Source organism: Rhincodon typus, chromosome 13 (assembly GCF_021869965.1).
Source record: "Rhincodon typus isolate 14 chromosome 13, sRhiTyp1.1, whole genome shotgun sequence".
NCBI classification, from domain to species: Eukaryota; Metazoa; Chordata; class Chondrichthyes; order Orectolobiformes; family Rhincodontidae; genus Rhincodon; species Rhincodon typus.
Genome location: NC_063344.1, coordinates 9,147,866 through 9,172,614, shown reverse-complemented (window position 1 = coordinate 9,172,614; position 24,749 = coordinate 9,147,866). Strand labels below are relative to the sequence as shown.

The 24,749-nt window shown below is 42.8% G+C and overlaps 1 protein-coding gene across 2 annotated transcripts in view; it reads right to left on the bottom strand.

Annotated features, from left to right (window-relative positions):
- Positions 1 to 18,095, bottom strand: part of LOC109915630 (carboxypeptidase B-like) — a 28,888-nt gene extending 10,793 nt beyond the window's left edge. For both annotated transcript variants that reach the window (XM_048604265.1, XM_020515282.2), the window contains exons 1-9: positions 17,927 to 18,095; positions 17,090 to 17,165; positions 16,875 to 16,999; positions 14,870 to 14,972; positions 11,897 to 11,998; positions 11,638 to 11,742; positions 11,426 to 11,536; positions 10,369 to 10,459; positions 4,763 to 4,962 (exon numbers count right to left, since the gene is read on the bottom strand). In XM_048604265.1, the coding sequence (XP_048460222.1) occupies positions 4,763 to 4,962; positions 10,369 to 10,459; positions 11,426 to 11,536; positions 11,638 to 11,742; positions 11,897 to 11,998; positions 14,870 to 14,972; positions 16,875 to 16,999; positions 17,090 to 17,165; positions 17,927 to 17,997 (984 nt within the window). In that variant the 5' untranslated portion in view covers positions 17,998 to 18,095. The remainder of the gene's footprint in view (positions 1 to 4,762; positions 4,963 to 10,368; positions 10,460 to 11,425; positions 11,537 to 11,637; positions 11,743 to 11,896; positions 11,999 to 14,869; positions 14,973 to 16,874; positions 17,000 to 17,089; positions 17,166 to 17,926) is intronic.
- Positions 18,096 to 24,749: the final 6,654 nt, after the last annotated feature.

Below are 24,749 nucleotides of genomic sequence, written 5' to 3'. Positions count from 1 at the left end.
CTGCTTCTTTCTTTCTTTTATCTTGTTTCCATTTCAATCCAACAATTCTTTGTGGTAGCGCATTTGACATTCCAACCACACACTGGGGCAAAAATGTTCTCATAAGAAATAGGAGCAGGAATAGGCCATCTGGCCTGTTGAGCCTGCTATGCCATTCAATAAGATCATGGCTGATCTTTTTGTGGACACAGCTCCACTTACCCATTTGCTCACCATTACCCTTAATTCCTGTACTGTTCAAAATCTATCTATCTTCACCTTAAAAACATTCAATGAGGTAGCCTCAACTGTTTCACTGGGCAGGGAATTCCACAGATTTGTAACTATTTGGGTGAAGAAGTTCTTCCTCAACTCAGTCCTAAATCTGGTCCCTGTTAGTTTGAGGCTATGTCCCCTACTTCAAGCTTCACCCACCAGCGGAAACAACCTCCTTGCTTCTATCTTATCGATTCCGTTCATAGTTTTATAGGTTTCTATAAGATCCCCATCATTCTTCTAAATTCCAACGAATGTAGTCCCAGCCTATTCAATCTCTCCTCATAAGCCAACCCTCTCAACTCCAGAATCAACCTAGTGAACCTCCTCTGCACCCCCTGCAGTCCTCCTGTACATCCTTTCTCAAGTAACGACGCCGAAACTGTACACATTACTCCAGGTTTGGCCTCACCAGCCCTCGATTCAGCTGTAACATAATGTTGCTATTTTTAAACCACATCCCTCTAGCAATGAAGGACAATATTCCATTTGCCTTTTTAATTACTTGCTGCACCCGCAAACCGACATTTTGTGATTCATGCACAAGGACACCCAGATCCCTCCTTTTGTTTTATTCACTTTTGGGACGTGGCTGTCTCTGGCTGGGCCAGCATTTATTGTCTATTCCTAGTTGCCCTTGAGAGGATGGTGGTGAGCTACCTTCTTGTACTGCTGCAGTGTGCATGCTGTTGGTAGACACACAATACCATTTGAGAGGGATTAAACAACACTTTTTTTGGTACATGGCCCTGAGCTTTGTTATTTGTGATCGAATCATGAGGATCACATATGTATGTATTGATTCTGTCACTTGGTCATCTTGAGCTTCAATATTGTTGAATAAAAGAGACACATAAGCATCTCACAAGCCTTCACTCCCTCCACTACCGACACTCAGTAGCAGCAGTGTGTACTATCTACAAGATGCACTGCAGAAATTCGCCAAAGATCCTCAGACAGCACCTTCCATAACCACAACCACTTCCATCCAGAAAGACCAGAGCATCAGACATATGGGAACACCACCACCTCCACGTTCCCCTCCAAGTCACTCACTATCCTCACTTGGAAATATATCGCTGTTCCTTCACTATGGCTGGGTCAAAATCCTGGAATTCCCTCCCTAATAGCATTGTGGGTCAACCTACAGCAGGAGGACTGCAGCGGTTCATGAAGGTAGCTCACCACCACCTTCTGAAGGGCAACTAGGGATGGACAAGAAATGCTGGCCCAGCCAGGAATGCCCACATCCCACAAATGAACTGAAAAAAAAACACACTGTCAAAATTTATTTGTTTTTCCTTTACCAGGACAGAATTGCAAGAATACCAAATCTCAAAAGGAACAACAATTTAACACAATTTATACTATATGTAAAGACACTCAGAAGGATAATGTTACTTGGAACATGGTTTCCACTTGCTAAGCATTTAACACTCACTTTTCTTTTTAGCCATAAATTGTTATTCCCTTTGATATTTGATATTCTTGCAATTCTGTCCTGATAAACATAGGATAAAAAGTGTTGACAGCATGTCTCTTTTTTTCAGCTCTATGTTGCTAAATAGGAGGGAGGTGGAGTATTGGTAGAGGGATTGAGTTCAAGAGCCGTGAAGTTATGCTCCAGCTATACAAAACTCTGGTTCGGCTACATCTGGAGTATTGTGTCCAGTTCTGGTCACCTCATTACAGGAAAGATGTGGAAGCATTTGAAAAAGTGCAGAGGAGATTTACCAGGATGTTGCCTGGAATGGAGGGAAGGTCTTACGAGGAAAAGTTGAGAGAGCTTGGGCTTTTCTCTTTAGAATGATGAAGGATGAGAGGTGACTTGATAGAGGTGTACAAAATGATCAGAGGTATAGATAGAGTGGACAGCCAGAGACTTTTTCCTAGGGTGGACGTAGCTCTTATGAGGGGGCATAGTTTTAAAGTGAGTGGAGGTAGATATAGGGGAGACGTCAGAGGTAGGTTCTTTACTCAGAGAGTGGTTGGGGCATGGAATGCATTACCGGAGAGGGTAGTGGAGTTGGCCTCATTAAGGGCATTTAAGTGGCTATTAGATAGGCATATGGATGATTGTATAAGGTAGGGGTGGAGGTTAGATAGACCCTAGGTTTAGGGTAAAAGTTCGGCACAACATCATGGGCCGAAGGGCCTGTACTGTGCTGTACTGTTCTATGTTCTATGTTCAAGTAGATGGGAGTTGACCCCAAAGGATGGAGACCATAACTCTTCATTCATGGGATGTGAGTGTCGCTGGCTTGGCCAGCATTTATTACTCATCTCTAGTTGTCCTTGAGAAGATGGTGAAGAACTGCACTGTTTTGAGAACATTTGGACCTCAAAGCATTTGCTTCCAGTTGGAAAAAAAATTCTTTCTGGCTGGAAAATGAATGAAAAGTTTCCTGTCGACTGCCAGGTGTATGGGACCAGCTCCAGATTACCTACCTGGTTTTGTTTCTGTTCCAGCTGCTCTGCCAACCTATTTTTAGAGGTTATAGTTGTGGAAACTCCACCCCTGTGGGTCCTGTGTGTGTGAATGCATACACCTGGTGCTATATTTCAGCTTGATTTTTGGTTACAGTAAACACATAAACCTAGTCAGATTGCAATAACTGCTCGAAGATAAATCTTGTTTGTTAGCAGCAGAGGGTGCTAGAGGGCCAAATGCTGAATAGGACAAGAGCCGGAGCTTTGGATGGATTTGGGATGTTAATGCGAGAAACTCAAATGTGATAGATGTGGGAAAATTCACCTCTTGTTGCCTTGTCACACACACTGAGGTGTCAGTCCATGGAAAGCACAAAGCATTGAGGTCATGGTCATCATTGGTCAGCTATCACATTTTGTTGAAGGGAGGTCTATCACAGCATTAGAGACAGTAGGAACTGCAGATGCTGGAGAATCTGAGATAACAAGGTGTAGAGCTGGGTGAACACAGCAGGCCAAGCAGCATCAGAGGAGCAGGAAAGCTGACGTTTCGGGCCTAGACCCTTTTTCAGAAATGGGGGACGGGAAGAGGGTTCTGAAATAAATAGGGAGAGAGGGGGAGGCAGATAGAAAATGGATAGAGGAAAAGATAGGTGGAGAGGAGACAGACAGGTCAAAGAGGTGGGAATGGAGCCAGTAGATTACGAGAGAGTTGCAGTGGGAGAGAGATCCACTGAGGTTTTTCCGAAGGGAGGAGGGTAACTTCTTCAGTGTAGGCATGCTTAGAAGAGGCTTCGCAGTGGGGTTAAAATTGTTTCAGAGATAGTAAGAACTGCAGGTGCTGGAGAATCTGAGATAACAAGGTGTAGAGCTGGATGAACACAGCAGGCCAAGCAGCATCAGAGGAGCAGGAAAGCTGACGTTTCGGGCCTAGACCCTTCTTCAGATACTGGCTCCATCCCCGCCTCTTTGACCTGTCAGTCTCCTCTCCACCTATCTTCTCCTCTATCCATCTTCTATCCGCCTCCCCTTCTCTCCTTATTTATTTCAGAACCCCCTTCCCCTCCCCCATTTCTGAAGAAGGGTCTAGGCCCGAAACGTCAGCCTTCCTGCTCCTCTGATGCTGCTTGGCCTGCTGTGTTCATCCAGCTCTACACCTTGTTGTCTCTATCACAGCATTGTTTACTGGCAGTGCTTTGCTTAGAATCTGATCACAAACCAGAGGCTCGGTTTCTAATACTCCCAGCCATTCACAATAGCTCAAAAATGTCAAGGAGGTTTAATCTGGCATTGAGGTAGCATGGTGGCTCAGTGGTTAACACTGCTGCCTCACACTGTCAGGAACCTGCATCTGATTCCACCCTCGGGCGACTGTCTGTGTGGAGTTTGCACATTCTCCCCGTGTCTGCGTGGGTTTCCTCCGGGTGCTCCAGTTTCCTCCCACAGTCCAGAGACATGCAGGTTAGGTTGGTTGGCCATGCTAAATTGCCCATAGTGTCCAGGGATGTGCAGACCAGGCGGATTGGCCGTGGTAAATGCAGGGTTATGGGAATTGGGCAGGGAACTGGGTCTGGGTGGGATGTCACCACAGAGTCAGTACAAACGCAATGAGCTGAATGGCCTCTTGCCACAATGAAGGGATTCTATGCTGTGATACATCTCCAGAGCAGGTGGGATGTTAACATGGGTCTTCATGCTCAGGCACAGGGACATTACAGTGCACCACAAGAAAGCACATACACTTCACTCAATAAGTACCCTGATTGCCTACTGAAGGCCTTAATCTGGTACAAAAATACACTGTTTGGGATAAAATTTGGCAAGAGGCAAATAAAGGCAGCATAATGTATGTATTCCAAGTGTAGAAGATTGAAAAGTAATATCCATCATCTGAAGACAGAATATTATGGCGCATACTGCATATATTTTGTTATACAAATTTCACAACACAATGCAAGTGGCTGCCCTCCCCATGGTGCCCTGTACTATTTTGAATCCTAAAGCTATTGAAATATCTCGTCATAGCAAGAAGGTGGAGAGTAAGTTCATTCATGATTAAATGACGTTTGCCACATACCAGCTCCTTGTAGTTGGATGCCAATGAATAGGTGTAGGAGTAGGGGAAAAGGCACATCTGAGAGTATGAGTGGATCGTGATATAAGCTTTGATGCCATAGTATTGACGGATGAAGTTAGCAACAGCCTTGACTTCCTTCTCAGATTCTGCATGTGACCCACAGTAAGTTTCATCACAAGGGTTCCTTGAGGCACCAACGGCTGTGTATATAAAAGAGAAACGTGTGTTTATATATATATATATAAAGCAGCTTTCATAACCTCACGATGTCCAAGTTGCTTATAACTATTAAAGAATTGTCAACACTGTTATAACATAGGAATTGTAGCAGCTAGTTTTAGTTTCATTGAAGGACAACTCTGCTCATTCAATCCCAGATGTTGGAAAAGCAATCTGATAACAGTGCTGAATTCAAGACGCATGGTGCTGAGGTAGAAACAGATGTTGCCACTGTAATATCCAGTTTCAGCTGGCAGTTAGGAAGGTATATGCAATGTTGGCATTAAATTCAGGAGAGCTAGATTACAAGAGCAGCGATGTATTGCTGAGGCTATATAAGGCTCTGGATAGACTGCATTTGGAATATTGTGAGCAGTTTGGGCCCCATATCTAAGGAAAGATGTGTTGCTGATGGAGGGGGTCCATTGAAGGTTTGCAAGAATGATCCTGGGGATGAAGGGCTAGTCATAAGAGAAGCAGTTGAGGACTCTGGGTCTGTACTTGATGGAGTTTAGAAGGACTGGGGGGGATCTGATTGAAACTTAGAGAATACCGAGAGGTCTGATAAAGTGGACATGGAGAAGATGTTTCTACTAGTAGGAGAGACCAGGACCCAAGGATACAGCTTCAGAGTTAAGGGATGACCCTTTAGAACTGAAGTGAGAAGGAATTTCTTCAGCAAGAGGGTGGTTATTCTGTGGAACTCATCAATGGAGAGGGCTATGAAGGTCAAATTATTGGGTACCTTTAAGATAGAGTTAGATACGTTTTTGAGTAGCAAGGGAATCAAGGGTTATGAGGTGAAGGCAGGGGAATAGGTTCAAGAAACCTATCAGCCATGATCAAATGGTAGAGCACACTTGATGGTCTGAATGGCCTAATTTTTCTCCAATATCATATCGTCTTACGTTATGTGTGAAAATCAAAGTTGTGCCTCTAAATAATGTCACTGGGAGAGAAAGCTCAGGTTTTTCACAGTCACCTCTCAGAATGTTATTTGTGACATTAGCCAAAGTTGTTTGGAATGATGACAGGACTTGATGGCGAACTGGTTGGAGGGTTTCAAAACTGAAGTTCCAGGAAAGATAGTTACGGATTTATGAGGCTGCAAATCACTCAAAGTCTTTGTGGAGGACTGGGAGGTGGGAGATGGGCTGAACGTTTGCAAGGATGGTGGAATCAAGGGTTGTTCTTCAGAGGAGCGAGGAAATCGTACATTTTTGTCATCACCTGGATCAATAACTTGATTGTGGGGAGGAGGTGTGGTGGAAGAGGGAATGGAAAATATCAAAACATTCCTCCATGCTGTTTAGCCAACTCAACTCCCTTGAAAATAAAACAAAGAACAGTGGATGCTGGAGAAACTCAACAGGGCCTGGCAGCATCTGTGAAGACAAAGCAGAACAGAATTTCACAAGCAGTTTCTGACTTTGCTTCAGCCCTCTCTAAATCCCTTTCTGCACCATTTACAAATTCTATTTGTCGCCTATTCATCTTCTTTGTGCCCACTGGTCCCTCAGTTTCCTGTACATCCTTCTTTTTATTTTCTTCTCCTTCACCATTCCCTCAGCATCCTCTATCTTCCTTTCCTCCTCGTCCCATCTCTCTCACCCACTTGCACGTTAACTCCCTCTCTCTATGACCCCTCACATCTCATCCTTCTCTGTTCCTCACCCTCCTCCATACCCCTTCTCACTCTATTTTTCTTCTCTCCTCCTTTCCTCCTTTTCCTTCCATCCTCCTCTTCTTCCCCCTCCTTTCCCCTCCTTCTTACACTCTCATCTACTCTCCCCTTCTCCCGTCACCTCCCTTGTCTATTTGCTCTCCTTTTCCATCCCATTTACTAACATCTACCCTATTATTTTCCTTCTCTATCTTTTACTTTTATCTTCCCGGCATTGCTGCTCCCTTTGCCTATTCTAGTTTCCCCTTCCCCCTCTAAACATTACACAGCTCCATCCCTTTTCCTAATTTTTACTGTCTTATTAGTTTAAATTTTCTGGGCAGAAATTGCAGTCCTTACAAAGGATTTTTACGAACAAGGAACAAGAGTAAGCCATTGACCCCTCAAGCCTGTTCTATTCAATAAGATCATGGCTGATCTGATTTTAATCCCAACTCTACATTTCTGCATATCCCTGATTTATCATTCATCCCCTTGGCAATCAATAATTCATCTACCTATGTGTTGAAATTATTTAAAGATTCTGCATCTTTTGTGCTTTCAGGAAGGGAATTACAAAAACTTACAAACGTCTGGGAGAAAAACATTTTTCTCATCTCTGGTTCAAATGAGTGGCCCTTTATTGTTACATTATGACCCCTAGTTCTACATTCTCCCACAAGAGGAAACACATTTTCCACATCCACTCGGTCGAGATCCCCTCAGGATTTTATATGCTTCAATTAACACAACTCTGACTTTTCTAAACTCCTGAGGATACAGGTTTAACATGTTCAGCCTTTCCTCATAAGGCAATCTGCTCATTCCAAGCATTAGTCTAGTAAGTCTGGTAGTCATTTTTAAGGAATTAATAGCAGGACATTTGGCAGGTCAAAATGCAATCCATCAGAGTCAGCTTTAATGATGGGCAAATTCATTAAATTTGCTAGAGGTCTTCAAAGATTTAACAAGCAAAATGGATCATGGGGATCTTGCAGACATATTATATCTGGACCTCCAGACAGTATTTGATTAGGTTCTGCACAAAATGCTAATACACAAGGTAAGATCACATGGGGTTAGGGGTGTTTGTTTAGCTTGGACAGGGGATTGGTCAACCAAAAGAGAGCAGAGTGTGGGGCTACATGGGTCTTTATCTGGTTCGCAGGACGTAACTAGTGGGGAGCCACAGACTTCAATCCTTGGGCCCAAACTGTACAATCTACATTAATGACTTGGATGTGACAGAATGTACTATGGCCAAATTTTTAGATAACACTAAAATAGGTGAGAAAGTAAGCTGCAATGAAAAGATAAGAAATTTACAAAGTGGATATGGATAGATTAGGTAAATGGGTCAAAATTTGTCAGGTGGAGTTTAATGTGGATAAATGTAAGGTTATTCATTTTGGTCAGAGGAATAGAAAGGCAACTTATTATCTTAAATGGAGAGAAAATTCAGAGTGCTTCAGTGCAGAGGGGTCTGAGTATCCTTGTACATGAATCACTGAAAGCTAGTATGCAGGTACAGCAGGTAAAAAGGAGAACAAATGGAATTTTGGCATTTTTTGCTAAAGGAATGTAATATAAAAGTAGGGAAGTGTTGCTGCAATGTACAAGGCATTAGTGAGACTTCACCTTGAGTATTGCATAAAAGTTTGGTTCCATTACATGAGAAGGGATGTTGTTGCATGGTCAGCAGTTTAGAGGCTTCACTAGATTGATTCCAGAGATGAGAGGTTTGTCTTATGAAGAGAAATCGAGCAGTTTAGGCCGATAATCTCTTCAGTTTGGAAGAACGAGAGGAGATCTACGTGAGGTATATAAAGGAGATTGACAAAGTAGACATAGAGGGGCAAGTGAAAATGACAGGTTATAGTTTTAGACTGGCAAATGAGGATATGGAGCAATTGCTTTTTTCAAAAAGTTGTGAATCTGTGGTATTCACTACCGCAGAGTATAGTGGAAGCCGGGACATTGAATAAATTTAAGGAGGAGATCGATTTTTAATTAGTAATGCGTCAGAGGTTGATGGGGAGAAGGCTGAAATGAAATCAGTCATGATTATATTGAGTGGAGGAACAGGTTTATTGAGGTGAATGGCTTACTTTCACTGCCAGTTCTTATGTTCTAAACCTTCTCTGAGCTGCTTCCAATGCATTAACATCTTTCTGTAATTACAGTAATCTGTACTTTTTCTGATGAAGGGTCTAGGCCCGAAATGTCAGCCTCTCTGCTCCTATGATGCTGCTTGGCCTGCTGTGTTCATCCAGCCCTGCACCTTGTTGTCTCGGATTCTCCAGCATCTGCAGTTCCTACTATCTCTGTACTTTACATGGTACTCCAAACATGGTTTCACCAATGCCCTGAATATAATGCCCTGTATAACTGAAGCATGATCTCCCTACTCATGCATTCAATTTCCCCTCACAATAAAACATAACATTATATTAGCTTTCTAGATTACTTGCTGTACCTGCACTCTGACCTTCTGCCATTTTTAGAAATGTTTAGCAAACATTCATGATGTAATTATTAGAAACAATGTATAGCTTTAAGTTTAATTTATATGTCATATTTTGTACAAAGTTGGGGAGACATAGTTTTATGTCATTTTTGTTTTAGAGTTGTTTTTGTGGACTTAGTGTCAAGGATTGTGGAGGCCTATTGTTTGCATGCATTTTAACGAGGTTTTACAACATTTGCAGTGAAACAAAAAAGGTTAGCAGTTCAGTGTATTTACAAAAAAAGGCAGAGTTGGAAAAAAGCCATGTTGCTGCTTTCCAACAGGGTTACAGAGAGACTGAAATATTTAGAAGGCAGACAGGAAGTGCACACTTTAGAAAGACTGCTGCTGCAATCTGCACATAGGGAATGGTGTTCACTATCAAGTGAAAATTAATAATAAAATCAGTTTGCAATTTGTTTCTGGAGTCTCAGGTAGCGATACCAGCTAAAGGAAAACGTTGAGAACTTTGGCAGAAGGAAACTGCATGACTGAGCAAGGAATCTTGGTATGGAGATGACACTTTATTGGAGTTTTGATGTTTGTAAAGATATTACTGAGATAAAAAGGAATACCATGAATTTGAGTCAGTCTCTGATATGTTTAATGAAATCTTTCTAATATTGTTGCCTAGTGTAATACAGCTCATATTTTTCTTGTTTAATAAACATTTTGTTTTTTGTGTTAAAGTACACTGGAGGACTCTTGTGAATGTATTAACCAACTGAGCTCCCTATTTAATAAAGTGGCAAAATTGGGATTTACCAAGCCACATTTCTCTCTGAGGTTTGACTTGTCCTATATTAAAATCAGCTCGAATCATAGAATTCCCACAGTGTGAAAACAGGCCATTTGGCCTATCGAGTCCATACTGACCCTCCGAAAAGCATCCCACCCAGACCCACACCAACCCCACATCCCTGCATTTCCAGTGGCTGATCCACCCAGCCTGCACATTCCTGGACACTACAGGAAATTTAGCACGGCCAATGCACCTAAGCTGCACATCCCTGGACTGTGGGAGGAACCCGGAGCACCCGGAGCACCCGGAGGAAACCCACGCAGACACGGGGAGAATGTGCAAACTCCACACAGACAGTCGCCCGAGGGTGGAATCGAACCCAGGTCCCTGGTGCCGCTTAGTTTATTTCTGTCCTTGTTCAAACTCATACGCTGTCCCACGTAAATTGTGTTGATTCTTAAAATGTGGAAACTTACAGCACCATTTAACATCGAAGTTTCGATTTGGATCAGTGCCCACACAGTTAGAACCAGGATTCTTGGAGCGTGTTTTCCTCCAGAATCGATCCTGCAGATGGACATGGTGGAGAAATAAAGGTGCTACGTATGTTCATACACCTGTCCTGTTTTGCAAAGGAAGAGAACAGATCCCTGTTTTGTGAAAGCAGAATACTGCGGGTGCTGAAAAGGGGAAATAAAAACAAAGTGTGCTGGAGTAACTCAGCAGGTCTGCAAGCAGCAGGGAAGAGAGGACCAGAGTCTAATATGACTCTTCATCAGGGGTCTGGAACATAATACTTTTATTGGGAAGTTGGTAGAGTAGTGGTAATGTCACTCTACAGTAATGCAGAAACTGACCTGAGTTTGCAATCCAACCTTGGCAGGTGGTGAAATTAGAATCCAATTAAAAAAACTCTGGAATTAAAATTGGGAGTCCAAAGGTGATCACATAGCTGTTGTTAATTATTGTAAGTACCCATCTGCTCATTAACATCCTCTAGGGAAGGAAATCTGCCATCCTGACCTGGTCTGGCCTACATGTGACTCCAGATCCACAGTAATGTAGTTGACTCTTAACTGCCCCATGGAATGTTCTAGTGAGCCACTCAGTCACCAGAGGGGTGCCCCAGCTATTTACAATCTATAGCAATGATTTGGATGCAGGGATGGAAGGTCGGACTATAATCCCAATCAAGGCGAGGTGGATGGTGCAGGGATAATGTCACTAGATTAGTAATCCTTGTAACTATAGGATAATGTTCTGGGGACACAGGTTTGAATCCCTTTATGGCAGGTAGTGAAATTTAAATTGAATAACAATAAAAATCTAGCCTCATGGTGACCATGTTGACTATTATAAAGACCTATCTGGTTACAAGGGAAATATGCCTTATCTGGTCTGGTCTATTTGTTACTCCAGACTATGTAACATTTAAGAGATAGGCAATAAATGCTGTCCTCAGTAAGAGACACTCACATCTCATCTACTCTGTGAAGAATTCTTTGGGTCATTCACAGTGTATCAGACACTTACCTTGGTCCAGCTATAGACATAGCCATCTACGTTGATAACAGGAACAATCAGGAAATCTAGTTTATCCAGAAGAGCGGTCATTGTAGAATCAATTCCATAATTTGTAACAGCCTGTGGAAACATAGGTTTATTAAATGGCCTGTTTCTCGACTGCGATAATGAAATGCCTGCAGATAAACAGCACAAAGTGAAATTAATGTTGCAACACGAACCTCTTTCACAAACCACTGGCAAAATGCAGGGGAGATCCACTCCCTGGCATGGATCCCACAGTCCATAAAGATGGCAGGTTTCATGAATCCTGTCCTTTTGCCGACCTTTAACGAGAGATTGGCAGTCACTGTGATTCCATGAAGCTGCTTTATCAGTCCAACCATAAACTCTGGCAAGCTTTTGATCACATGTATCAGTAGGCTAAAGCGAAGAGATCAGAGACTCTCACACCAATAAGTACAGAATATAAAATCTTACCCGGAGGAGGTAGATTCCTCGTTCCTCATAGCTCTGTCCAATTTCAAACCGAGAAATTAGTCTTGGGTTTTTAATGGTGATTTTAGTGATCCAGGATTCAATCTACAGGAGAAAAAAAATGATTGTGAGTGCATCCTCAACTTCTACACAAGTGCAATTGATTTGTTTCCTTTTAGGTATATTTTTCAAATTCAACACATTTCAAAATTCAATGTTTAAAATATGATAAACATGTGTCCATGGATTTTTATAGGTGGCTGGATGTTTTGATATATAAAACAATTGAATCCTTCAGAATCACAAAATTGTTACAGAACAGAAAGAGGCCATTCTGCCCAATCTGCCCATTCTGCCTTTGCTGGCTTCCCAAGTGAGCATTTCATCGAGTGCCATTCTTCCACTTTCTCACCATAGCTCTGCACGTTATTCCTTTTTTCAACTACCTAAGTAACTCCCTCACCAATGCCTCAGTTGAACTTACCTCCACCATGGTTTCAGGCAGTGTATTCCAGATCGTAACTATTCGCTGAGTGAAAAAGTGTTTCCTCACGTCACTTTGCTAATTACTTCAGATTCTTGCTCTCACATTCCCAATCCTTTCACAGATGAGGATGTTTCCTCCTTCTTCACTCTGTCCAGGCCTTTCATGGTTTTGAATTTATGAGGGTTTTAATCAGAATTTTAAAGGGAGATGGATAGCCTAGTGGTATTATCACTGGACAGTAATGTTCTGGGGACCTGGGTTCGAATCCAGCTATGGTAGAGGGTGGAATTTGAATTCAATGAAAAATAAATTGGGATTATAAGTCTAATGATAACTATGAATCCATTGCTGATTGTAAAGGGAAAAAACCCATCTGGTCCACTGACGTACTTTGGGGAAACAAACTGCCATCCTTACCTGGTCTTGCCTACATGTGATTCCAGACCCACAGCAATGTAGTTGACTCTTAAGTGCCCTCTAGGCAATCAGGGATGGGCAATGAATGCTGACACTGCCAACGATGCCCTCATCCCGTGAATGAATTTTAATAAAAAATTAAATACTTCTATTAAGTCTCCTCTCTGCCTTCTCCTGTCCAGGAAAAACAACCCCAACATCTGCTACATAGTTTCCTAAATGATGTTTCTCACATCTCAGAAGCTTCTTCTGCACTCTCTCCAACAACTTCACATCACAGTAAGCATCAATTGTTGTATCTTTAATACAGTTGTGATGTTATACAGTAAGTTGTTATGACCTGGAATTCCTGAATGTCCAAAAGTAGTAGGTTCACTAGATAAATACCTGAAAGGGAATATTCTGGCGGGGGAAGTGGGACTAAGTGGATAACTCTTTCAAAGAGCTGTCATGGACATGATGGGCTGAATGGTGTCATATTGTACAGCATCATTACATCATTCCAAGTGTATAAATCCTTGCATTATTGGGCATTACTTTGGTAAAAGTCAACAGCATTTTGAACTTTCTTTCGGTCAGTTAAAAGATAATGGGAACAAAAACAGAAGTTGCTGGAAAAGCTCAGCAGGTCTGGCACCATCTGTGAAGAGAAAAGTCAGAGATAACGTTTCAGGTCCGGTGACCCTTCCTCGGAACTAGTTCGTCAACTCTGATTAGAAACGTCAACTCTGATGTTTTTCTTCACAGATGCTGCCAGATCTGCTGAGCTTTTCCAGCAACTTCTGTTTTTGTTCCTGATTTACAGCATCCACAATTCTTTTGGTTTTTAACCGATAACAGAGATTGGGTTCTGATCTGGGTCTGTGAAGGCAGTGATGTTTGAACCCAGAGGCTTAAGATAATGGATATTTGGCCTTGTCCACCTATTCAGCATGAGTTGCCATCACCTATTGTGCCTTCAAAAGTCGCTTGTTTTATGTTTAAAATTTGCGGCACTTTGGCAGCCTTGCTAATAGTGACCCACAAGTAAATTTCAGAAAACGTGACTGGGGAAGCAAACACAGTGAGTTGGGTTGGTGAAGGTAGAAGATTGCTTTCCTACTTTTGCCTTCTTGGAATGTTTTTCTCCAATAATTATTAAAGTGATACTTAGCTTTAGCTGGTGCCTTTATCTGCAGGAAGTATTATTTAAATTGCAATTTATTAGCATATGAGGATATACAGAAGGTGTCTTTGCACACAGTTCAATGAAAGTAGACAGGCATGTACAGCTAAGAAACTAGGAAAGCAAATGTTATATTGGGCTTCATTACAAGAGGGGTTGAGTTCAGAAATCTTGCTGCAATTATACAGGGCCTTGGTGAGACTATCCTTAGAGTATTGAGTACATGTTTGGTCTCCCTCACCAAGAAATTATATCCTTGCTGTTGAGGGACTGCAGTGAAGGGTCACTAGACAGATATTGGAGATGGTAGGACTCTCCTATGAGGAGATATCCATTTGATTGGGCTTGAATTCATGAGAGATTAGCAGAATGAAAGGAGATTTGATTGAAAAGTATAACGTTTTAACAGGGCTGGACAGGTTAGATGCAGGGAGGATGGTTTCCCTGGTTGGAGAGTTTAGAACCAGGAACCACAGTCTCAGGATACGGAAGAGGCCACTTAGCACTGAGATGAGGAAGGGTTTCTTCACTCAAAGGGTCATGATCTGTTTGAATTCTCTACCACAGAAGGCTACGGATGCTGGGTCACTGAAAATATTCAGGAAAGAGATTGGTACATTTTCAGATTTCAAAGGGAATCAAATGGATTGAGAGAAAGCAGTGAGATAGAGGATCAGCCGGGGTCATCCTAAAGAGTGGAGGAAGCTTGATAGGCCGAATGGCCTATATCTGCTCCTAGTTTCTATGTTTCTATCATCTGGCCTACACGTGACTCCAGACCCACTACAATGTAGCTGACTCTTAGCTGTCCTCTGGGCAATTACGGATGGGCAATAAACATTGACCTAGCCAGCCATGCCCGGATCTCATGATCAATCATAAAAATGAGCCATAATATTATCTTTACCTCATTCCACTGGTGATACCCTTCATAATTGTAGCCAGTTGAATCTGTTGCATTTCGGTCAAACTGTTTCTCCATCAGGCTCTGTACATTCTCAATCAACACACTGTGTGAAATAAGATTAATTTCAAAGAGATCATTCTGGATTGTAATGATGAACAGGGGTAGACCCTTTTGCTTGGTGCACAATTTGGCAAAAGTCAACCAAACAAGCCAATGCAAAACACGATGGTTTCTCAAGGGCAAATTATGCCCAGGGCAAATTGTGTTTTGGCCATCCTTTGTGTCGGTTAGAAAGACATTACTTTGGCATCCAGCCATGCATGTGAAACTTGCTACAGGGAATCCCCACGTTACAAATACTTAAGATCATGATCTCATGCAGGAGTTTTAAAGATCTGACATATGAACGTTTCCTGTACTTACAAACCACTATTTGAAATTCTTGTGCATTGTGTTCTGACTCATGTACAAATTGAGTCACAAACAGATTTAAGAATGGAACTTATTCACAATTCCAGACACGAGGTAAGAGTGACAGCCCTTGACATCAAGGCTGTATTCGACTGAGTGTGGCATCAAGGAGTCCTAGCAAAACTGGAATCAATGGGTATCAGGGGCAAATGCTCCGGTGGTTGGAGTCGTGCCTGAAACATAAGAAGACGGTCGTGGTTATTGGAGGGTCAATCATCTCAGCTCCAGGACAACTCTGCAGGAGCTCCTCAGGATAGTGTCCTCTTCAGCTGCTTCATCAATGACCTTCCCTCTATCATAAGGTCAGAAGTAGGGATGTTCGTTGATGATTGCACAATGTTCATCACCATTCATGACTCCTCAGATACTGAGGAGTTTAAATGCAATAAGATCTAGACAATATCCAGGCTTGGGCTGACAAGTGGCAATTGCCATTTGCCACACAAATACCAGGCTATGACCATCACCAATAAGAGACAATCTAACCACCGTCCCTTGACATTCAATGGTGTTACAATCATTGAATCCCCCACTATCAACATCCTGGGGGTTACCATTGACCAGAAACTCAACTGGACTTACCAAATAAACACAGTGGCTGCAAGAGCAGGTCAGAAGCTGGGAATACTGCGGCGAGTACCTCACTTCCTGACTCCTCAAAGCCTGTCCACCATCTACAAGGCACAAGTCAGGAGTGTGATGGAATACTCCCCACTTATCTGGATGAGTGCAGCCCCAACAACACTCAAAGCCATTCACCATCCTGACCTGGAAATATATTGCCGTTCCTTCACTGTCACTGGGTCAAAATCCTGGAATTCCCTTCCTAATAGCATTGTGGCTCAACACACAGTAGGAGGACTGTAGCGGTTCAAGAAGGCAGCTCACCACCAACTTCTCAAGGGCAACTAGGGATGGACAAGAAATGCTGGCCCACATCCCACAAATAAATAGTTAAAAGAAACCTGGGGACTGTCTGTTTAGCCCCATATTGAAATAATCACCATGATGTGTTTTACCAATTGTTCCTCTTTGTGAGCTGTTTGAGGAGCCTCTTAAAATTGAGCAGTTTTTGTTCCTTTCGATGCAAGGGCATTAATAGGTCTCAGTGAAAAGTGTTATTTTTCATTTAATAAGAGTGTGACTGTAGCACATCAGCATAACTAAAAAGTCATTTAAAATTGTGTCATGGACTGTTGTGAACAAATGAATCTTTAGAAATGTTATTTTTTCTGATAAATCTATTTTCCGCTGTAATAATCAAACTATGCCAGGTTACCACCCTCAAGTAATAACTTTCAATGCAAAATTTAAGCGAGCAGCTAGATTCTAACACACAACCCGATGGTGTTGATTCATCGTGGGTTTTATGTTCGTCGCTAGGAGTTTGAAGGAAAACCCAAGCATAAAATAACATTCTGTAAATTAAGGCAATTTTGATCACAGTTTGCACCAGATCGGCAATTGGACCCGAGTGAGAAACTCTATCCTACACTTCTGTTCAGTGAAAGGTAATACAGGGTCAGAAACTAACTCATATTTCAATCCGATCTTCTCCAGTCCAGCCTGGACATGCGAGGTCCAATCAGCACCCACTCTGAAGTCTACGGTCCTGTCTGTTGTCACCAGGTCAATTGAATGTGGAAGCCAAAAATCAACCTGTGGACACAGCAATAGCCCCATTAATGGCCTTCATTTAATTGCAGTTAATTAGACAGCAGCATGTGAATTAAGCAAAGTGACTTGTACCTTTCCAGTGTGGGACACATTCTTCAGAAACTGCAGGTCCTGCTCGTTTTCTGGTTTCAGGCGAAACACTTTACCCCTTTTGACAAAACTCAAATGTTAGTTTCAGCACTTGCTGGAGAAATTCCCACCTCTGTCAGTTTTGCGGCTAACCCAAAACAACAACTTGCATTTGTGTAGAACCTTTCATCTACTCGAATGGGCCATGGTGCTTCACAAGTGAGTGGTTTCAAGACTACAGGGCATATTTTTAAGGTGAGAGGAGAATGATTTAAAAAAGACATGAGGGCAACTTCTTCACTCAGAAGGTGGATCGTGTGTGGAATGAACTTTCAGAGAAAATGGTGGACGTGGGTACAGTTACGGCGTTTAAAAGACATTCAGATAAATACATGAATAAGAAATATTTGAAGGGATATGGGCCAAATGCAGGCAGGTGGGACTAGTTTAGTTGGGATTATGGTCAGCATGGACTGGTTGGACCGAAGGGTCGATTTCTGTGCTGTATGATTCCATCAGTATATTCAGACCCAGATTAACACAGATCCAATGGAGAGTTTAAGATTTCAGGTTTGGTTAAAAAGGTTGTTTTAAGGATATCTGAAGGGAGCAGAAAGAGATTGAAGGGAGTTTTAGGGAGAGAATTTCAGAACTTCAGGATGAAGTAGCCTAAGGCATGGTCATTAATAATGGGAAAAAAGGAAATGCATAAAGAATTAGAAGCATGTAGGCATTTTTGTTGGGTTGGAAGACTGAAGGATGTTACAGAAATAGGAAGGGCTATAGGAAGATTTAAAATAAAGGACAAGAAAACTTTATAAACTCAGGGATGTTCCTTACCCTGCCTGTTGGCCAACTGTAGCTCCGACAGAAACAGTTGTAACAAAACTGAGAAACAAAAGCCTTTCCATTGTTTTCTTTGCTTGTAAAACACACCCAGTCAGGTCAGGCTAATTTATACTCTATACATTGACTGCCACATGTACATAACAAGTGAAGCATAACACACTGTAAGTTTTTTTTCTAATATCTTTGGCAACATTCACTTGCTTTTTGATATGGATATTTCTGAACAGTAACTTCCTTCCGGTCCATTAAGCCTGAACAGTGATGTTCTTATTGATACATAAATACGCTCAAAAATATCCTGTGTCACAATTGTTATCTAATTACTCATGAAATTTTTTTTATACACAGCTAGCCTGGGACCTCTTGCTCTATGAGATCTTGCAATGCTGCAGCAAGGCTTATAAAAATAAAAATTAATTCGCTGTCAATTAGGGATGGACTGTGGGCAATTTGTACTGCAGACGTTTCCAAAGTTGGAAGATAACTCATTTCCTTTCTCTGCATCAGTTGTTTAACCCTTGCGCTGAATTAAAGGTAGGGTAAAGGGGAATGACCTGTCTACACCAGCTTGGTATCTCTTTTGCTATATTCCTTTGTACGAGTTTGCGCAAACTGTGTGTTGTAGCTCTTACCTCTAATTTTCTCTTTTCAGTGGGAATTGTTATAGGAACATGTACAATTGAGGCAACTCCGATTCCATCTCGAACAGCATTGTGGGTCAACCTATAGCACACAGATGGCAGTGGTTAAAGAAGGCAGCTCACCACCACCTTATCATGGGCATGTAAGGTGGCATGGTGATTAGTGCTGCTGCCTCACAGAGCTAGGGACCTGGGTTCAATTCCACCCTTGTGTGACTGTCTGTGTGGAGTTTGCATATTCTCCATGTGTCTGTGTGGGTTTCCTCCCACAGTCCAACAACGTGTAGGTTAGGAGGATCGGCTATGGGAAATGCAGGGTTACTGGGATAGGGTGGGGGATTGTGTCTGGATGGGATACTATTTGGAGGGTCAGTGTGGACTTGACGGGCCAAATGGCCTGCTTCCACAATGTAGGGGTTCTATGATTCTAACTAGGCACAAGCAATAAATGTTGATCGAGCCAGTGATGCCAACATCTCTCACAAGTGAATAAAGAAAAGTTATACCATGTATTAAATTTCTCTACTCAAGTGCATACAAAAGTGTGAGGTGATTCATTTTGGAAGGACAAACTTGAAAGCAGAATACAGGGTTAACGGAAAGATTCTTGGCAGTGTGAAGGAGCAGAGAGATCTTGGGGTTCATGTTCACAGTTCCCTGAAAGCTGCCACCCAGGTGGATAGAGTTGTTAAGAAGGCGTATGGTGTGTTAGCTTTCATTAATAGAGGGATTGAGTTCAAGAGCCGTGAAGTTATGCTCCAGCTATACAAAAGCCTGGTTCGGCCACATCTGGAGTATTGTGTCCAGTTCTGGTCACCTCATTACAGGAAAGATGTGGAAGCATTGGAAAAGGTGCAGAGGAGATTTACCAGGATGTCGCCTGGAATGGAGGGAAGGTCTTACGAGGAAAGGTTGAGAGAGCTAGGGTTTTTCTCTTTAGAACGACGAAGGATGAGAGGTGACTTGATAGACGTGTACAAAATGATCAGAGGTATAGATAGAGTGGACAGCCAGAGACTTCTTCCTAGGGTGGAGGTAGCTCTTATGAGGGGGCATAGTTTTAAACTGAGTGGAGGTAGATATCAGGGAGACGTCAGAGGTAGGTTCTTTACTCAGAGAGTGGTCGGGGCGTGGAATGCATTGTCGGAGAGGGTAGTGGAGTCGGCCTCATTAGGGGCATTTAAGCGGCTATTAGATAGGCATATGGATGATAGTATAAGGTAGGGGTGGAGGTTAGATAGTCCTTAGGATTAGGGTAAAAGTTTGGCACAACATCATGGGCCAAAGGGCCTGTACTGTGCTGTACTGTTCTATGTTCTATGTTCTATGTAACCCCAGTCAATGCAATCTGTCCTGATAGGAAAGAAGATGGGCTAAACCACAGCTAAAATGGTTCTGATGTTGATCATCTGTCTTGTACTGGAAAATCATGGAAGTTTGGATTTACCCGAGCGAGATGAAGCATTCCTTGTTTTGATTTCCAAGGAAAGATACCTGTATCGGTGTCATTTCAATGGGGTTTGGGTGTAAAAGGTGGGAAGTCTTACTTCAACTGTACATGGTCCTGGCACAATTGACAATGCCGCACGCGATTACAGCATAACAGCAACACATTTTATATTAGGGTTTGAGTTTGTTGACTAAATCTACAAATTAGGGCCTTCCTTAGAACATAAGAACTCAAAACATGTCATTGGATCCCAGTGCCTTGTCAAACTAAATGCCAACAGCCTTTCCAACACTTTTTCCTTATCAATGTTGAACCCTTCAATGACTCAGTTCCCTTTTCTATCGTAAAGACTAGAGTCCCTTTTTGGTAAAGACAGATACAAAGTATTTGTTAACACCTTAGCCATGCCCCTGCTTATAGACGTAAATTCTCTTTTTGGTCTCTAATCAGTCTTACTATTTCTTTTATTATTGATATGCCTACAGAAGAATGTGGGCCATGCCTTCATGTTGGCTGCCAGTCTTTTCTCACAATTTCTCTTTGCTTTATACCTTTTCCCCTCTAGTCTGAAACTTCGGCCTGCATGTTTCTTCTCCACTGTGTTTTCCACCTGACACCTTTCATGAGCACACTTCTTCTTCATTTTAATCTCGATCTCCTTTGTCATTGAGGGAACCCTGGATTTGTTTGTCCTACCTTTCCCTTCAGAGAGATTATACCTTGACTGAACCCAAACTATCTCCTCTTTGTAAGTATGATGTAGAGATGCCAGTGTTGGACAAAGTCAGATGTCACATGACATCAGAATGTAGTCCAACAGGTTTATTTGGAATCACACAAGCATTTGGAGTGCAGCCCCTTCGTCAGGCGCAGTGTGTCCTGCTCTCTCACTGCACCTGATGAACGAGCAGTGCTCCAAAAGCTTGTATGGTTCCAAACAAACCTATTGGACTATAACCTGGTGCCGTCTGACTTCTCACTTTGAAAGTAGCTCATTGCTCAGTCACCATTTCTTCCGACCAATCTTTGTTGTATTTGCATTTTCGACCTTAGGCTCGCTTTTCATCCCAGATTTTTATGGGATTCGAATTCCTCCGTGGCAGATGGCAAGATTTGAAACCAAATCCCAGAACATTAACTGAGGGTTCTGGATTACTTTCCCAGCGGCATCACCACCACATGACCACCTCCCTCAGAGATGGCAGAGAGAAGATGTTGAAACCTAACTCCGTGGGGTGCAGAAGGTCATTGACCTTCATCTTGTATGGCTTAGACCCAGAACACTGCATTGACTTGGCCAGTGTCCAGGCTGGTCTGGGTCTGATGATGTGACCTCCAGAGGTGGTCACTTGGAGAAAGGACTACATTCTTGTCCACTGCCGTATCCACCGCCCTTTCAGGTCCCTGCCCAGGTAATGGGAAGTAGACTCTGCTTTCCAGGCCATGTTCTCAATGATAATGGTCGTTCCTGGTTTATTGCGTTTGAAATGGTGTTTGGCTGAATTTTAAATGTGGTGCCAGGCACGTGAATGCCAGAAGGTCACTACAGACGTGAACATTCGTGCCTTTTTTACCACGAGGTTTCCCCAAGAAAAGCACCCAAGAACCCAGTACCATAAGTACTGAGGTGAAGCATAAGTTTGCCTGAGAAAAGTCATTCAGACTCACAGTGGACCAGGCATTATGATTCTTGTAGTGATAGTAACATGGTCAGCCAGGTGGATCTCATAGGATAGGAGTCCCCTGACTGGCGCTGTTAACCTAGTCCAATCAGGGAGCCCAGGCTGACAGATATGAACAGGAGTGTCAGGGGGTTCTGCTCACCCTGAAAGCTGGCTCTGTGGTAGTTGGATCGGTGTCACGTACTGTGCACATGTAAATAAAGGGTGACTCGGTGAGGGGATACCAGCCTTTGTGCAGTTATTTCAAATCTCACTCGACAAAATAGTATCAATAAGAACGTGAATATTCTATCCAATGCTCGTCATACGTGACAACATTACAAATGCAATTGTGGAATATTTTGTCAGTTCAGTATTTCTAATGAAAGAACAAAAAGTTCTGAAAAGATCAAGAGAATCATAAAACACTAGAATGCAGAAATAGATCAATCGTGTTTATATACAAATGTACAAGTTAGAATGAGAATTAGCTTTATTGTCACATGTACTCAAATGAGGACAGTGAAAAGTTTACAAGTGGCCACTTACAGCACCATCTTAGATAGAAAGGTACCTAGGACGAGAACCTGGTGTCATGTGATTTCTGACTTTGTCCAATGGATTCCATAAAAATCTGGGATGAAAAGCGAGCCTAAGGTCGAAAATGCAAATACAACAAAGATTGGTCGGAAGAAATGGTGACTGAGCAATGAGCTACTTTCAAAGTGAGAAGTCAGACGGCACCAGGTTATAGTCCAATAGGTTTGTTTGGAATCACACAAGCTTTTGGAGCACTGCTCGTTCATCAGGTGCAGTGAGAGAGCAGGATACACTGCGCCTGACGAAGGGGCTGCACTCCAAATGCTTGTGTGATTCCAAATAAACCTGTTGGACTATATTCTGATGTCATGTGACATCTGACTTTGTCCAACACTGGACTCCAGACCCCACCTGGATTAGGAGGAGTGTGCCCCTCGAGTCTGCTTTACTATAAGACCATGGGTGATCTGATTGCTCCATGTTCTTGCCTACTCCTGATAATTTTTCATGACCTTGTTGTAGAGCCATAGAGTTATACATCACACCGACCAGACATCCCAATCTCACCTCGGCTCATTCCCAGTGTTCCATTTCCACCTTAAGAATATTGAAAGACTGTATTCCCAGTGCTCCGTGTGGAAAAGAATTCCAAACACTCATGGTCCTTTGTGAAAAAAAATGTTTTTCTCATTCATATTTTTGAACGTGATCCCACTCTAACTTCTCCCACAAGAGGAAACACCTTTTCCACATCCAGCTTTGAAGATCCCTCAGGATCTTATGTGTTTCATTCAAGTTGTCTTTTACTCCTCTACACTCTAATAGATACAAGCTTAGCCTGTCAGACCTTTCCGTTTAATACAAACTTCCCATTCCATTCTGTCCCCGAGGAGCCTGTACCATGGGCTGACCACTCTCTCTGAAACTATTTTGCCACATTTTTCACTGAAATAATTTTGGCACATTTGTGTTGTGGCATAAATTCCAGACCAGACAGCTCTGTACCTTTAAGATATCATAATGTGTGGTAATTGATACCAAGATACTTGTCTGCATTTGCCCCAGCTCTCTGTGTAACGGAGTTAGTGAAGACAGCCAATTTATGTATATATCACTGTTCATTCATGGGCACATGGTCAAGATTCTGAAACTCCCTCCATAACAGCACTGCAGGTGTCCCGACTTAAACTCAGCTGTAACAGCTCAACGAGGGGCAGCTCACTGTAACCCTTCCCGAGGGAAGTTAATAGTTACTGACCTACCAGAGATGCTCATATCTGGTGAATGAATTAAAAATGTATTTTTCTCATCTATCCTGTTGCCTGAAAGGAGTACTCAACCTTTCTCCCCAGGTGTTCTTCCCTGTGTGACAGAGAACTGACACCTCCCAGTCGCGAACCATTTCAACTCCCCCTTCCATTTCTCAGACGACATGTCCATCCTGGGCCTCCTGCAGTGCCACAACGATGCCACCCGAAGGTTGCAGGAACAGCAACTCATATTCCGCTTGGGAACCCTGCAGTCCAATGGTATCAATGTGGATTTCACAAGTTTCAAAATCTCCCCTCCCCCTACCGCATCCCAAAACCAGTCCAGCTCGTCCCTGCCTCCCTAACCTGTTCTTCCTCCCACCTATCCCCTCCTCCCACCTCAAGCCGCACCTCCATCTCCTACCGATCAACCTCATCCCGCCCCCTTGACCTGTCCGTCCTCCCTGGACTGACCTATCCCCTTCCTAACTCCCTACCTACACTCACCTTTACTGGTTCCATCCCCGCCTCTTTGACCTGTTTGTTTCCTCTCCACCTATCCTCTCCTCTATCCATCTTCTATCCGCCTCCCACTCTCTCCCTATTTATTTCAGAACCCCCTTCCCCTCCCCCTTTTCTGATGAAGGGTCTAGGCCCGAAACGTCAGCCTCTCTGCTCCTATGATGCTGCTTGGCCTGCTGTGTTCATCCAGCCCTGCACCTTGTTGTCTCGGATTCTCCAGCATCTGCAGTTCCTACTATCTCTGATTCAATTTTAACCATAAACCTTCCTTGTTTGGTCAACACAGATAACTGCAGGTCACAGTGTAGTGATTGTAACGAGGTCAGCCAGGCCACCTCATAGAATATGAGTTCCCTGATTGGGGCCGTTAATTTGGTCCAAACCGGGAGCCCTAGTTGACAGATATAAACAGGAGTGTCAGAGATTCTGTTCACTCTGAGAGCTGGTTCTGAGGAAACTGGACCAGGGTCAAGGACTGTCCATGAGTAAATAAACGGTGACTTGCTGATGGGGTACCAGCCTCTGTGGATTTATTTCACGTTTACAGGACAGGTCACAACATGTCCTGGCTACAGTTTAAATGAGGTCAGAGGTGAAATTAGCTTGACCAAAGTCCCAGCATGCTTGATTGTAGTTTGTAACCAGTCTCACAGCCATTTCTGCTTCTGACCACCTGACAGCAATCCACATAAATGGATTCTTTAATCTCCAAGTTGTGATTTCACAGGATTACTGACCAGCCTAGAGTAA